Below are 15,361 nucleotides of genomic sequence, written 5' to 3'. Positions count from 1 at the left end.
GTCTACTCGAAGCCTAACGTTCGGTACCCGCAAGTTTGTTGCTCTCCACCCCGATGAGGATTTTGGGTCCTGGGGCATCCCGATGACTATTGAAATGACATCTTGTCACTACGGGCGCAGATCGATGTTTCATTACTGATCGATGCCTACAATAATGCAACTCTATTCCATTCCCCCGGGATTTTCTTCGCAAGATCTCGAGATAGCGCTCGGGGCCCTAAGAGGAGTTGCCTGACCGCACCGAGGTTTGGAGATTATCCTACGGTCTGCCCGGCTCGGAGTCACCATTGCTGTCACCGACGGGGGAAGCCCTAGCTACGTTGGACTAGTTTCGGAGCCATCGTCATATGGTTTTCTAACTCCGGATCTACTTGATCAAGAGCAAGGCTACAAAACTGCGCTCGCTATTCCGGCCCTGCTTCAGCGAGTGAGCGGACTTGGCTGACGCGCCGTGGCTAACCAACACCCAGCGTAAAAATCCATGGAGGAAATCCAAATCACCAACACCAACTTCTACAGCAGGGGGTCCTGCCTAAACATAGTTCTCCTTGGCTGGCATTATTGGCGAATGGTTTGTAATCCGGAAGCGCACTGCCCATGGGGCCGGCCCATCATAGTGCACATGGGAACCGCGCTATTCCCATAGCTCTAGGATACCCACATCGTTCTTACAAAATCGAACCCCAATTGGACCAGTCGGACCCGTTGTTAAGCCGTTGGTTGCGCCGCATCGGGAGTTTGTCTTGCCTCGAGGAGGTTGCTAGCGACGATCTGGAGAAGCGGACGTAATCGAGACTGTCGGTGACAACCCGACTTTATTTTAAGGCACTCGATCCCCTCTTCTCAGAATGAGACACCGAAGTGCACCGTTAAGAGGGCCCCCAACCTAACGAGGCTCATTCGATCTGCAGCCTTGGATTCAGGATCCGTCCTCCCGTCTATTCTCCTACTTTGGATCTGCGTTAAATCGGCTTCCTTCCGCCACATGCCCGGATCTTGGACGGTCAGGTGTTGTCCGAATCCTGGACCTTGTTTTGTCTTCGGATACAGAATTGATGGTTTCCAATCGTCCATTACTTGGGCAGGACAAGTGGAACAGATTTGGTCTTGGGTCTCGCACCGCGTCCAGCCTGGGCCGGACAAGGAACATCATGAGCAGCAGTGGCAACGACCTGGGCTTGTCAAAGAAGCGGGAGCCTCGCCCAGGGACGCGGAAGGTGTCATCGCTCTCTGCCGAACAGCTGGAACGCAAGCGTGCGAATGATCGGGAGGCCCAGCGGTCGATCCGTCAGCGGAACAAAGAGCATATCGAACAACTCGAGGGTCAAGTGGCCACTCTCCAGAGCCAAATCACCGATCTGCGGACCCGGAGCGAGCGTTTCGATGAACTCATACGGCGAAATACAGCCCTAGATGAAGAGAACAGCCGCCTCAAGCATCAGCTCGCTGCCATCGCCGGAGGACCGGGGTTTGCTGCTGGTGGTGAGACAGGTCCTTTTCGGACTGGATGGCGCATGGAAAACACCCCCAGCACTGCAGACCCAAGCAACCCCTCAACCGGACCGATGCTTTCGCCGCATTTCTCAGGGACCTCACACCCAACATCAGCGGGGCGGACATCCTCGAGGCTATCAACATCGAGTCGGTCATCCCACCCTCACGAATGGCAACAGATGGCCCACACGCGCTCACCATCTCTCTGTGACTCGTCCGATGCAGAGTTCTCCGGCCACCTGGACCCGTACGTGATAGAAGGCCAACTACCTCACCAGGGATCTCGCATGGTCCCGCCGTCAGTGCCCGCTCCGTCTGCTCAAATGAGCTTTAGCAGCACTGCTAGCGCCAACCAACAATCCTCCGACACGTCCTTCTCGCACCACTACCCCGTAAATGAGCATCCACAACGCCTACTTGTCAATGACCTCCATCCTCCCGATCAAACACGTCCCCAGTACCTTCATCACGCCCAGTCCATGTCTGTACCCAAAGTCACCCAAACGCCTCAGAAGGCTCCTGCTACAGCCTACCAGCAGCCGGGTCCCGCGTATCAACCTCCAATGGCCCAACCACCACAACGAGAACAGCACCAATATGGATACCCTTGGGCTCCGCAGGCTTGAGTGTCGAGGCGTGAGGCCTGCTGTCTAATCTGACGACACGGGAATATCCAGTTGAGAGACGTCTCCATCGACAGTTGGATGAACGAACTCTATTTACAAATTACGTGATTGTAGGTTGCGCTGGTAGTGGCCACCGTGACAATAATATCTCCCACTGACTCTTTCCTAGACCATATTGTATTGGCCTTTGCCCTGGCACAACATACATACCCAGACCATTAAAAGCCTCAACTTCTTAAGGTCGTTGGCAAACGAACGGCAAACAAGAGCCAGACATGTCGCCGCTCAGATAACTTCCACAGCGGATGCCCCGCTGAAATACTGCGCTCAGTCTTAACGTCTGACAATCTTCAACCCCTCAGTCGAAATTATCTACAGAAAGCGGCTTAGTCTGTAGCATCCGTTTTAAGCCTCGTTCCTCTCCCAGCGGCTGCTGTGAGTATATGCTCCTCGCGTCTGCTGGGAACTCAGCTGACCAAGCCTGCTCTGTTTATAACGAGTCCGATGATGTGATGTATCAATAATTAGAATTATAAGACTTTATTGGCCTAGCATTACTTAGAGAATATCAAGTATCTCTGCATAATATGCAACTGGAGAAAAACTCCTGCGGTAGATCACGAGTCTCTACTCCCTTAGTATTGTATATGTTCAAGCCATATGAATCGGGAATAAGTACAAACACTATGAAGTCCATCTTCCATTGTGTACGGTGTACCGCAATTGGAATACCTCTAACATGCCACAGGGTCGCATCTCATTCATGGTCATTTCTCCAACTTGGAGAAGTTGGCCGTGGCCAATCAGAAGGGGAAGATTCGGATGTGGGATGTTCGGGGTGATATGTTGTTACCTTTGCCGATTAGGGCTGAGAGTTGTCTTATATGTGTACTTATCATGCATATGATATATATACGTTTTGCATTCAATGGATCTAGACTATCTACAGATGGGATGAAAGGACATGCAGCGGACGTACCCATCCTATCGACGCAGTATCTCTAAGTTACAACCGGAATTGCCCCGTACGAAGCGATTGTGCAGTGTCTTCAACCAGTGGAACATACCCTGAGCCTTCTTTCTCAATCCAGTACATCCGATCTTCACATCCGACAGGCGAGAATCCTTCCTTGCGGAGTCCAACCTTGACTTTCTTCATGATTGTTGATACTCGCTCGGTTTCATTTCCACGACTGGGGCCTTGGCCAGGCGCTACACTGGCACCGTCGCGGATGATGCGCAAAAACCGTGGGATGGCATATGCCGGGATGCCGTGCTCAGAGTTTATCATCCACTGCTCCAGCCCGCCGAGGATTTTGTCCGCCCGATCCCATGATCTTGCATGAAACTCAATGGCTGCACAGCCCAATTGGCCTTCATACCCGTATTGATTCATAGGGATGGCATAGACATTAACCGATGCGATGTCAGGATGGCGGCTGAGGCAGTTCTCAACCTCCGTCGTGGATATATTATGACCCTTGACCCGGTAGGTATCCCCGAGGCGGTCAGAAAATGAGATATAGCCATCAGCATCCATAAATAGTGCGTCACCGAGCCGGAAAAATTCATCGCCTTTGCTGAACACATCCCGCAGCGTCTTCTTCTCTGTAGCTTCAGCCCCTCCATTCCCGACATAGTCATGTTTCCGCTGGATAGGAGGGTTGATACGGCAGATTGCTTCTCCGAGCTCATTCGTCTTAGCCGGAATACAGAATCCAGTCTTCGGGTCTCGGAGAATTTCCCCGGAAACCAGATCTGCTTTGACAATATAGAATGTATCTTGCCCAAATCGCCTCATCAGAGGACCCCAATGGGCGACCTTGCCATTACCTGCATTGTTCCGGGTCGAATTGACCAGTGATGTCGTGGCCTCCGTCGCGCTATAATATTCCACAATCCAGTTCACATTGAACCGCTCGCGGAACGACTTCCAGACAGTCGGTGCGAGTCCTAGCCCAAACGCTAACGTGACTTGATGGTCCTTTTCATCTGGGAAGCGGGGGTCCGGCGGGGATTGGACGAGGTATCGAAGCATTTCCCCGATATACAAGATTGCATTCGCGTTGGATTTCCGAATATCAGCCCAGAACTCGCGGCGAGAGAACCGGCGAGCAAGAATGACAGTGCCAAATGTCATCAGCACCGCGGGCATTGCTGCTACCCTGTGTACACGTAGTCAGATATGCCAGTACTCCATAGAATACGCTAGTATGTATCCTTACTGTGCTGTGCCATGGAACATAGGCAGACAGATATAAAACCTTCGACGTACATCAAACATGCCAGGCCATCTGCTGTGGTTGGCGAGCATAGAGCAATAGCCAGCGGGATAGCATACAGCTTTGGGTAGGCCAGTTGTTCCAGAAGTAAACAGATACTGTACCGGCATAGTGGGACCAATCTTAGGTCTCTGGGACTTTGGGTAGTCGTCGGTTCCAGGTTTGGCCGGAGGGAATTTTTCGTCCACCCAGTACACAACCCCCTCCGGCAAGGATTCCGGCGGGGAATCATATGTTCCCGCATCGTAGATGATGATTGATTGGCGATGATCCGGCACGCTATCACGACTGTCATAATATGCCTCTCGAATCACGCCCCAAAGCTCTGTGGTGCAGATGAAGAACGAGGATTCACAAAGTCTAGCGCAGTGTCTGATATGCTCGGATTTAAACTTGGTGTTGATCGGGGCTGGGATGGCCCCGAGTTTGAACAACGCCCACCAGGTGAAGATGAACTCCGGCGAGTTGTCCATGAACAGACACACTACCGTTCGGTTGGTGACACCAGCATTGGCCAATGCCTCGGCCACACGCCCAATCTCTCGTCTAAACTCGTTGTATGACCAGCTTCGCCCTTCGAATTGAAGCGCTTCGTCCGAGCCGACTGTGGCTCGTACTGCGTGGGAGGCATGTACTATATGGTAGAATGACCAGTCGTCTTGCCCATGTTTCTCAAACAGACCCTTGCTAAACTCTTGACCCTGTCGTGCGCTTCGAATCTGGGCTAAGTCGCTGCTTACCGAGAATTTCGCATCTAGGTACATGGCCAGCGCCGTTAAGGCGGCGCTTCCCACTATCGCGTTAGGCAATACGTCCATTTCCGTATGTGGGTTTAAATTATAAGCATGTAGCCAGACCATCACTCAACGGATTTATAAAGGCTTTCCTAATTAACAAGGGACCTCTTGTCTTCTCCAAGCGGGGATGGGGCCCCTAGTGTATAGCCGCGGTTATACAGGCGGCCGCGCCGAGGCTGATTTTGACATATTATCACTTAGGCCATCTCAAGCAGCTTTGCTAATAAGTGGATATACTTACCTGAGAATTACGCAATATACATACGAGTGCAGGTATTGTGGTAGAAAGACTTGTTGCCAGAAGTCCACGATTTGGGCATGTTTGCCTAGGAGCCACCCCGCCAAAAACTAATTACGGAGCTGTAGCAGGATCGCCTTTGTACTAATGGCAGCTGCGCCGATAGTCTTCAACAATAACATATATTCAACTACTAGTCAATTGGAAAATGAGGTGCTGAATTATAAATGAGGTCAGCCTTTTCTGGGCTGCTGTTATATAGCGTAAAGGTGTTTGTATTCAATTTTGGGGGCTTGTCTGGGAAAACGATTTAAAACTTTGAAATATACATAAGTTAAGTCAGGAGGACCTGCATCTGATCAGTCAAATGCATTAAAGGGCCATAACAGTATTTATGTCGTTCCTATGCAACAGGTCAAGCAAAAGAAGGCCGGATTTTGCCATTGGCCCGGTCCAGCAATCGTTCATGCATAAGCACCTCGTAGACATGCGAAGCCCAAGCACAACAAACCCGTCTCGAGTCCTTAGGGTCAATAATCTCCTCCACTCCAAAGGCATTGGCCGTCCGGACTGGATTCATTAGGCGAAGATACTCCTCTTCCAGCTCTTTATAGAGTTCCTCTTTCTTACCTTCCTTCTCAGCCTCACGAAGCTCATGCCGATGCCCGACCTCAATACCCCCGTCTAGAGGAAGTGAGCCCCATTGACCGGACGGCCATGCAGCCTGCATGACAGGATCACGACAATAAAGCATGACGCCGCCGGCTACCCCAAATGCGCGCCGCGTCACGAGGTTGAAGACCGGCACTGTGGTGCTAAAGTATGCCTTTGCGAGCTCTACCCCCCAGCGCATAGTGGCGGTGCGCTCAGCAACGGTACCAATGGCGTAGCCCGCTAAATGATAAAGAAAGTTAGCGTAAATATGTAGGTTTTGTTGATAGACATATCACTTACGGACATCGATAAACTGTAGAATAGGCAAGTTCATGACATCGCACAGCTTTAGTAGCCGAGTCAATTTCTGGCTACCGGCCGCATCTAGGGCACCACCGTTCACTTCGCAATTGAGCGAGATCACACCGATAGGACGTCCACCGAGGCGTGCGAGTCCACCGATAGCGGTTCGTCCCCATAAGGCTCCAATCTCAAACCATGAATCTTTATCGACCACGGATTGAATGACGGTGCGGGGATTATACATGCGCGCTTGCCGCCGTGGGATTATGCTGCGTAATCCGATGTCTTCACGGTCTTCTGGGTCATTAGAAGGAATCACAGGAGGTGCTTCGCTACCAGAGTTAGGAAGGTAACTCAAGACCCTACGTAGTTGCTCGTAACATTCGGTTTCGTTGGCAGCTAGGTTGTCAATAGTGCCATTTGTACAGTGCACCATCGGTCCTCCTAAGTCCTGGAAATTAAGATCCTCTTCGAATGTTGCGCCTTCCACGACTTTAGGACCAGCATTGAAGAGCGAGCCGATATCTGCTGCCATGACGGAGAAGTGGCAAGAGACTACCCTCGCGGCGCCTAGGCCAATCTAACGTAAATATTAGCGATACACTCATAGGACACAAAAGGAGGTCTGGAATGATATACAGCAGGTCCGACAACTGCACCGAGATTCGGAATTCCCATGTTCAATTGCTGTACCATTGGTATAAATGGAGACACATGGGGAAGATAACTCCATCCCTCCTTGCGGATAGTCGTTACGCTGCCTCCACCGGAGCTGCCATCCACTAGCTTAATGACTGGCAACCTTAGCGCGACCGCTAACTTCTCGACGTAGACCGTCTTCCCAGCAGTTGCGCCATCTGCATGCCCAGACCGGATACTGAAGTCGTCTGCCGTGAGTAAAACCTTTCTGCCCCGGAGCATACCCGCTCCTTGGACGTTATTGCTTGGTACAAACGAAACCGGCTTCTCTCGCATAGGCGCGGTCTTCTCCCATGTCACTGTTCCGGAGACAGAACCAATTTCCTGGAATGTGCTAGGATCGAGAAGCTGCTCTATACGTTCTCGAACCCACAGCTTTCCGGCTTGCTTCTGTCGTACATAGCCACGGTGGTTAGGGTCTGGCTTTGCGGCAATTGCGCGGAGGGTGGCAATTTGACCTAAAACATCAGAGTAATCTGCTGGGAGACGGGAAGCTGCGGCCTTCGAGTTTGATTTTATCTTCTGCGGTTTTTCGGTCGATGGTGCTATATGCGACGAGACCTGGTTCAGCCGCTCGGTGGCTTGGTCTTTGCTCCCTTCTGGAGGCGGTGCGTCGCCGTCTGCCGCCATATTCGCAGTTTCGTTCTTGGTCAAATTGGTTCCGTAATTAATTAGATCCTCATTCCTCATCGACGTTGATTTTAAAGACGTGGCATTTTTCTGTCAGCTGAGGGGATGGTTGACCTTCCCGAGTACCGAGGAGCTTAGAGAAGCCAGATGGAAGCCAGTCCAGATGATTCAGTAGCGGTTATACAAGAGGGTAGGTAGTATGGCATTCCCGAGGGCCGAGAATTGCAAAAACAAGGTATAAGGAAACAGGTACGAATGGTTCAGTTGTATACAATTTTCACTTCCATTATACTTATCCCCGGGCAGCTGTTATCTTCTCAATTACCTGCTTGGCGCTGTCCATGCAAAGCTGCTTCCGCATCCCTTGTTCTTCCTACCCGAATTCCTCACGCGCCGATGTCACCATCGCCGGACTCGCGGCCCATCAAACGGCTGTTGGTCCCCAACAGGTATGGCATTCCACTTAATGCAGGAATATTCAAGTAGCTCATTTATTTCACCACAGAGGTGAAATTGCTGTTCGCATTCTGCATGCTGCACGGGAATTACCCGGTCCAGTCGAGACATTCGCCCTCTACACATCAGACGACCGTTCTCATTGCGATCTGGCGCGACCGCATCATGTAATCCAAATCCCATCGGCATCGTCCTATCTTGATATATCACTCCTTGTAAATCTCGCTCGGGAGCATTCTATTGATGCCGTGCACCCAGGATACGGATTCCTTAGTGAAAGTGCCGATTTTGCGTACCGCATGTGGCACGAAGCTGGGGCTATCGTGATTGGACCTGGGTGGGAGAACCTCGCCCGCACAGGGGACAAACTCCAGGCAAAAAAGCTAGCAGAGAAATGTGGTGTCCCAGTTTTGAAAGCTATGCCCCAGCCTACGGCTGATGTTGAAGAAGCACGAGTCTTTGCTAGACATGTCGGGTTCCCGGTTATGATTAAGGCTGTGGACGGAGGAGGCGGCCGAGGAATCCGGCTCGTACGAGAGGACAGGGAGTTGGATAATAGCATTCAACGTGCGATTAGCGAGTCGCCTTCCCGGACAGTCTTTGTTGAAAAAGCCGCAGTGGACGGATTTCATCACGTCGAGATCCAAATCATTGGCGACGGTACAGGCCAAGTCCGACATTTGTGGGAGAGAGATTGCAGCGTGCAGCGACGATTTCAGAAGGTGGTTGAATATGCTCCCGCGTTGATAACGTTACAAGACAGAGCTTTGATTACTCAAGTTATCGACTCAGCATTGAGGATGGCAAAAGACATTCGATATCGATCACTTGGGACTTTCGAGTTTCTTGTCAGTGAACTACGAGGAGAGTTCTATTTCCTCGAAATCAATCCGCGTCTCCAAGTTGAACACACTATTACGGAATCCATCAGCGGTATTGATCTAGTACAGACACAGCTCTTACTGGCTCAGGGGCGCTCGCTAGATGACATCGGTCACGGATCCAAGGTCAGCGCACGAGAACCTCCACCTGCGAATTGTTTCTCTATCCAGCTCCGCCTGTGTGCCGAGGACCCGAGCAATAATTTCGCCTTGAGCATCGGTAAGGTGACTGAGTTCACTGTTCCTAGTGGACATGGCATTCGAGTAGACACGAATATAATCTCCGGCTCGAATGCACTGGTTGTTGGTCCTAATTTTGATAACCTATTGGCCAAGATCATCGTTACCGCATCTACCTGGGAAGCAACTGTTAGAAAGGCTCAACGCGTATTGATCGACACAAGTATAGGCGGTGTCAAGACCAATATCAACCTTTTGCGAGGTATCGTGGCTCACGGCGATTTGATTGCGGGCAAAACCCACACGCAGTGGCTGGGATCAAAGCTTCAAGAAGTGCTTCACCTAGGGGATAGCATATCAAAGATGATCCGAGACCAGAAGGGGTTAGTTGGCCCTTCGCAACAGTCGACAGTTCAGGGTAATGTGCCATCCTCTAGCCTTTTGTTCAGAAAAGGAGATGCATGGTCCATTACACTAGAGGCGCTTGGAAAGCCTCAACTTCCGGAAAAGGTCGCACATCATTTGCGTCTTTCGCGTGTCTTACGCAATGAATTCCCTACTTCTCTTATCGCTGAGATTGAATACACAACCCCGGCCTCGCAAACCGCGATTCCTTATCGGATGCAGCTCCATACAACTTCTACTGCAGCCTCGGCGCTGGTCTCTTCGTCACACCGCCGAGGAGATGCAAAGAATCCGAGACATGTTGTTCTACCTCTATCAGGCAAACTTATTGAAATATTGGTTGTGCAGGGAGAGGAAGTTGTCGACAATCAGGTTCTAGCATTTGTCAAGCAGATGAAGATGGAATTGGAAGTTAGGAGTCCTCGAGCTGGCAAGGTCAAATGGGTATATGAGATGGAGGATGAAGAGGAAGATGTCGCTGAAGGCATGCTACTCGTAGAATTGGAAAACGCAGAAGGCGAGGTGGAATTGAGAGGAAAGTTGTGAGGGTCTAGCTGAGGGTTGAGTGCATCTATCTTCAAGGTAACAATTCGACATTGGCATCGACGAGGCTAGTATTCAATTCATGAATGACGATTTCTTCGTTTTTAATCTTTTTTTTCCTTTTGTATTACATGAACTTATAATGCTATATTGATTCTGTTCGCTTTTTTTTTCTATTCTTTCACTCTGCGTTGTTTGACTATCTCCCTATCCCATTGGTGGAGACTATGGGCAACCCTCGCGACGGTTCATCTGAAGACCCAATTGCGATTGAGGGTGTAACGGAGGTCATGATGAATTTGGTATTATCTGGTGTTAACTCATATTTTGCTACAGGGGATCTGTATCTTCTGATTGAAAGTATTGTTTTATAGTTGTGTAAGAACATCTTGCTCTGAAAAGAGAGACCAGAGGCAAACGCGAATCTCTTATATTTATGTACCGCAACTTGCCACAACTGCTATAACCGCAATATTTCTTTGGACCCCGGATATGTGTGTCGTTCAGTATGTGTACCTGAAGCCCTCCAAGCCCTCAATCACAATTTTTCCTTCTTTCTGCTTCTTATTCTGGACAAAGAAATACGTCGTCGTGGTGCAGACTGAAAGAAAGGTCAGGCACCCAGCTGTGATACATGTGTATAGGCCCGGTCTTCCGGCTCATTAGCATGTAGTACACGAACTAGACTCAATCCTTCTCAAGATCCGGTGTAAAAGCTCACCTGTATGTTGGCGAATCCTGGTCCCGAAAGGTCAAGGAACCAATGATACCGCCGATACCTCCAGCGCCAACGATGGTTGCTGAACAGAAGGCGCGTCTCCACACGCCTCGGATGTTGTTGGCTTGGTAAGTCAAACACAAGGGAATATTTGAGTTGGATCCTGCGATAATGAGAAAAGCTCCGAAGTATCTCACACCGCTTGGTTTTGCGAACCCCAAGACAACGACCCCGATTACTTCGATGACGCAGTTAAAGAGAAGGAACGGTGTTCGAAGTCCGATTCTGTCGGAAAGGAGGCTTTCGCCAAATCCAAGAATTGATCCGACAACATAACACTGACATATTTTGATCAGCCGCATTGTACTTTCGCTCATCAGACGCTTATTAAATTCTTACCGGAGTACTTAAACATTCAGCTGCGGCCTCAGAAAACCCGAGCCCCTCACGTAGAACGATAGGAAGGAAGTAAGCGGCAGCGTATGTGACCACCGACGAGAGACCAAAGTTGGCAGCAAAGAACCATATCTTCCAGTCCAAGGCATTCTTCAAATATGAGCCCAGTTTGAAAGGAGATGTTGTTACATCCTGTCGGTCTCTGTTGATTCGATCAATAACAGTCTGGATTTCGTCTTCTTTGAGGAACTTCCAGGATTTGTGGGCATCCTCTGGGAAGTCGACGATGAGGAAGTAGGCTGCGAGACCGAAGGCAATGGTGATAGTACCCTCCAAAAGGAAGATCCATCGCCAGCCTGCATGACCCCCCACGCCATTCATTCTTGACAGCTGTTACAATTTTAGCATTCTCAACCGAAGAACTGTTTTGCATGGGCTTTAATTACACCATATGCCAAGATACCGCCGAAGCCAGCAATAAAAGACCCTAGAAGATAGAACGCAGCATTTCGTTTTGCTACCTCAGCTGTTGACCAGGTTAGAAAGAGTTACTTTTGTTCCACAGTGCAAGATTACCTCTGATATACCAAGAGCTCAATAGGTGCACGCAACCAGAAAAGAACCCTGCTTCAAAAATTCCCAATAAGCATCGCAAGGCAAGCATGGAGCGCCAGCTTTGAACAAGGCCATGTCCAACAATTACCAAACCCCAAGAAATCACAATTCCGCATAAGAAACGGCGAGGACGAAGTTTTCGGGCAATTGCAGTCATTGGCGGCTGAAATAATATATAAAACGGAAAGAATAGGAGGATCAAAAGGGACTTGAAGCATCTGGGCTCAGTACAGTATCTCCGAACGCCATAAGGATGAGTGAAAGACTAACATAAGCATTTCCTTTGAGGTCAAGGTCTGTACCCATTCCAGCGACATAACTTCTCGATGATCAGATTTGGTATCTTGGGGACGACGACATCAGATGGACATACGCATTCTGTTCTTCTGAGTCGGTGTTTTCTGAAAGCTGCTTGAGCAGGAGACACTCACAGGTAAATTGACACGGTCGACTAATGAAGCGGTATACATCACTCCCAGCACAACGCAGATTCTTAGATCTATCTTCTTTTTGATCCGTTTCACCTCGAGCTGGTCTGGTGCATCCACCTGTCCCTCGCGCTCCGAGAGACTCTCCTCATGCTCTGACTTTGTAGCTATGTCCTCTACTGAAGAAGTCATTTTCGATCGAAGTGTTTTGTTCTTTCTCCATTACAACGAAAAGAAACATGGCGCGGGTCAGTATATAATGATATTAGATTTAGACACATGCGGGGCCCCAGAACCCCCTCTTTCCTGGGGTAATCTTATGCGAGACCAACCCTTTCCTTTCCAAACGATCCGCTCCGGACGACGAGGCTTTGATTCGTTTTCGGTTATCTATTTGTGATCCTATGCTCCACATCGAACGTTGGATGATGTAGATTTGGTTAGATAACCACGGCTATCAAAGTTAGCTTTCCGTTGCATAGCGCTTGCGAACTAACTATGCCTTTTTGAGTTTAGTGACTGCTGTCGGTCCTCGTCGGTACTTCGGGCGAACTCCGCACATCAACCACACGCCTATTCCCGTGGTAAGTGACGGTCGTCTAGGGCGGCTGGTCAGCATGGAGAAGCTTGGAACTGTCGATGGAAGGGTCAAAAAGCGCGCGGGCCGAGCCTGCGCATTGTGCAGGTCTCGCAAAGTGCGGTGCGATGTGGTTCGCAATGGACCTCCATGTACCAACTGCCACTTGGATTCACTGGAATGCATCGTCCCCCGAAGCAGGCGCCGTAAGTATGTATCGGAGGCGAAATTGGACATTGAAAAGATCGACGTAGCTGATTGTGGCTCGGATGACACAGAGTGTCAAAAGCTAGCAAGTCCGCTGCCACTGCCGTCCTGTCACCGAGGGAAAGTGGACAGAGTGCCCCGGAAATAATCTCACCCCAGACTGGCCAACATGAGAATCGCATAAACTCGGAAGATGAGACGCCATGCCCTGCGAATGACTGCCATGTCAGTCTAGCAGAGGAAAGGCTTGCACCTTCCGGTTCAACAATAGACCCTCTGACGAACATCATTTGTCCAAGTTTACCGAGCTTCATCATACCTCTTCCCTCGAGTTTGGACCAAGCTGATCTGCGATATCTCTACGAGAAAAATGCTTTCTCGCTGCCTACGGTCGCCTTCCGCAATATTTGTCTTACACGCTACCTTGAGTTCACCCATCCACTTTTGCCTTTGCTGGACAAGACCCAGGTCGTATCGATCTTGGACAAGGGAAACAGGGGCAAGAGACCAATGGCCCTTCTCCTGTTTCATGCCGTCATGTGTGCGGGAGTTACGTTTGTGGAGAACGAGATCATCAAACAAGAAGGTTTTGATTCCAAACAATCTGCTCGTCGTGCATTTTTCAATCGGGCCAAGGTGAGACTCACTTGCTATTCCTTCTTTAATATTCTCGACTGTCAAGGAACTGATAAGTTCTCCAGATCCTTTTTGACTGCAATACGGAGCCAGACACATTCGTCGCCGTCCAGACCGCAATACTCATGAGCACTTGGTATCCGGGAAAAGAAAAGAAAGATCCATGGTACTGGGCGGGCACAGCACTTTCTCTGGCCTACTCGATTGGGCTACACCTGGAGCCCGATAAGTCGCGGTTCGAAACACCAGTGCAACATCTTCGCCGCCGCGTGTGGTGGTGCACGTTTGCTCGCGAACAGAAGAATGCATTAGCCTTAGGTCGTCCAGCCAGGACAACATACTACGGCGTTGCGATGCTTACTCCCGAAGACTTTGATGATGAGATAGATGTCTCCGCTGGTGTCCATCTACCAGAAGAGATGCAGTATCTCAGTTTTCTTGAAGACCGGACGATGCAGGATGCATTGGCTGGATTGTGTATAGAACACATGAAGCTATGCGTCTCTATCGCTCTTTTTCTAACCACGACCTTCAAAAGCCGCCAGCAGGTGGAAAGCAATAATCGAGAGGATTATGACGAGTATCCGCTTTCATCCCCATCTAGTCGCCTTAACTACTGCGCGCAAGAATTCGCCAGGTGGTATCGTGAAATGCCTCTTAACCTCCGCTACGAAGCCCGTGCCACCTTGTCCAGCCAGCACAATATCCAGCATGATCGCAGCCTGATCGTACACAAAGCAACCGTCCATGTCGTCTACTATGTAGCAGTGAGCGCGCTATACCGCCTCAAAGCCTTATCCCCCAGCTCAACCTGGTGTAACAGACACGATGAGCTACAGGGTGCCTCCCAGCGCATCCTCCGTCATGCCGCCTGGGAGCTAACGAACGTTAACTGGGGACTCTATCTGGCCGGTCTATCCCCATACTTATCGACGACGGCTGTCGGCAGCGTCGTTGCGGCTATACTGATACATTTACTGGATACCAAGTCGCCGGATGAGACGGTCCGACAGGCCGCTGTCCAGGGTATCCAGCAGTGTAAACAGTTTTTGCTTTCTCTGAGGGGTGCTTATGGGACTGAGGTTGAAGCGCTAGAGTATCTGAGGGCAGCAGAACGGCACGATGTTGACTTATCTGTCTCTGAGGGGCAGCAAACAGCACGTATGAAGCACATCGTAGCGCAAAGCTCAGGGGATGTCGAGCAGCAGCTACGTGATCCCGGAGTGGAGCCAATGCTGATGAGGCCATGGAATTCGCCTCCTACAGCTGCGGAGATTCAAGATGCTTGTGGGTTTGAGTCTTCATCTCTCACTGGAGTCGACAAGATGTTCTGGCAATCGTGCTTCGAGGGAGCACCCAACTATGATCTTTTCGATTTCAGCTTGCCTCATTACGATCAAGTGGCCTCCAACGACTTAGGGGGGTTCAATATCGCGCGTATGTCTGCAGAGAGTTGAAGTTGTCGACTACCACATAAAGTCTACGCCGTTGCTCAAAAGGGGGGAAAATAGCGATGGTTGGGGCGAGAGAGAAAAAAGAAATGTGTGAATGCAACATTGACCCAGAAAGCCTGCATCACGCTCATCAAAGCGCCTA

General features: G+C 50.1%; 6 protein-coding genes across 6 annotated transcripts; 3 read left to right on the top strand and 3 right to left on the bottom strand.

The window, feature by feature from the left end:
* Nucleotides 1-1,151: 1,151 nt before the first annotated feature.
* Nucleotides 1,152-2,120, top strand: N7510_001277 (bZIP transcription factor; the record flags this gene model as incomplete). The annotated part of the gene is made up of 1 exon (XM_056973204.1): nucleotides 1,152-2,120. One exon carries the CDS (start codon nucleotides 1,152-1,154, stop codon nucleotides 2,118-2,120), a length of 969 nt encoding a protein of 322 aa, XP_056838321.1.
* Nucleotides 2,121-3,126: 1,006 nt separating this feature from the next.
* N7510_001276 (uncharacterized protein) lies at nucleotides 3,127-5,220 on the bottom strand (the record flags this gene model as incomplete). Its single annotated transcript, XM_056973203.1, has 2 exons — nucleotides 3,127-4,285; nucleotides 4,346-5,220. 2 exons carry the CDS (start codon nucleotides 5,218-5,220, stop codon nucleotides 3,127-3,129), a joined length of 2,034 nt encoding a protein of 677 aa, XP_056838320.1.
* A 632-nt stretch (nucleotides 5,221-5,852) lies between these two features.
* On the bottom strand, nucleotides 5,853-7,723 carry N7510_001275 (uncharacterized protein; the record flags this gene model as incomplete). Its single annotated transcript, XM_056973202.1, has 3 exons — nucleotides 5,853-6,331; nucleotides 6,392-6,974; nucleotides 7,034-7,723. The coding sequence occupies 3 exons, from the start codon at nucleotides 7,721-7,723 to the stop codon at nucleotides 5,853-5,855; spliced, it is 1,752 nt and encodes a 583-aa protein (XP_056838319.1).
* A 396-nt stretch (nucleotides 7,724-8,119) lies between these two features.
* N7510_001274 (uncharacterized protein) lies at nucleotides 8,120-10,191 on the top strand (the record flags this gene model as incomplete). The annotated part of the gene is made up of 2 exons (XM_056973201.1): nucleotides 8,120-8,172; nucleotides 8,229-10,191. The coding sequence occupies 2 exons, from the start codon at nucleotides 8,120-8,122 to the stop codon at nucleotides 10,189-10,191; spliced, it is 2,016 nt and encodes a 671-aa protein (XP_056838318.1).
* A 500-nt stretch (nucleotides 10,192-10,691) lies between these two features.
* N7510_001273 (retrograde regulation protein 2) lies at nucleotides 10,692-12,537 on the bottom strand (the record flags this gene model as incomplete). Its single annotated transcript, XM_056973200.1, has 6 exons — nucleotides 10,692-10,839; nucleotides 10,910-11,244; nucleotides 11,306-11,692; nucleotides 11,749-11,828; nucleotides 11,855-12,080; nucleotides 12,349-12,537. 6 exons carry the CDS (start codon nucleotides 12,535-12,537, stop codon nucleotides 10,692-10,694), a joined length of 1,365 nt encoding a protein of 454 aa, XP_056838317.1.
* A 525-nt stretch (nucleotides 12,538-13,062) lies between these two features.
* On the top strand, nucleotides 13,063-15,222 carry N7510_001272 (fungal specific transcription factor domain-containing protein; the record flags this gene model as incomplete). The annotated part of the gene is made up of 3 exons (XM_056973199.1): nucleotides 13,063-13,132; nucleotides 13,212-13,765; nucleotides 13,831-15,222. The coding sequence occupies 3 exons, from the start codon at nucleotides 13,063-13,065 to the stop codon at nucleotides 15,220-15,222; spliced, it is 2,016 nt and encodes a 671-aa protein (XP_056838316.1).
* Between the last annotated feature and the right edge of the window lie 139 nt (nucleotides 15,223-15,361).

The sequence above is a fragment of the Penicillium lagena genome (assembly GCF_028827675.1).
Source record: "Penicillium lagena strain IBT 129212 chromosome Unknown utg000001l_segment0_segment0, whole genome shotgun sequence".
In the NCBI taxonomy this organism is placed as follows: domain Eukaryota; kingdom Fungi; phylum Ascomycota; class Eurotiomycetes; order Eurotiales; family Aspergillaceae; genus Penicillium; species Penicillium lagena.
Note: the sequence above shows the minus strand (reverse complement) of the source record. Positions and strands in the feature narration are given on the sequence as shown.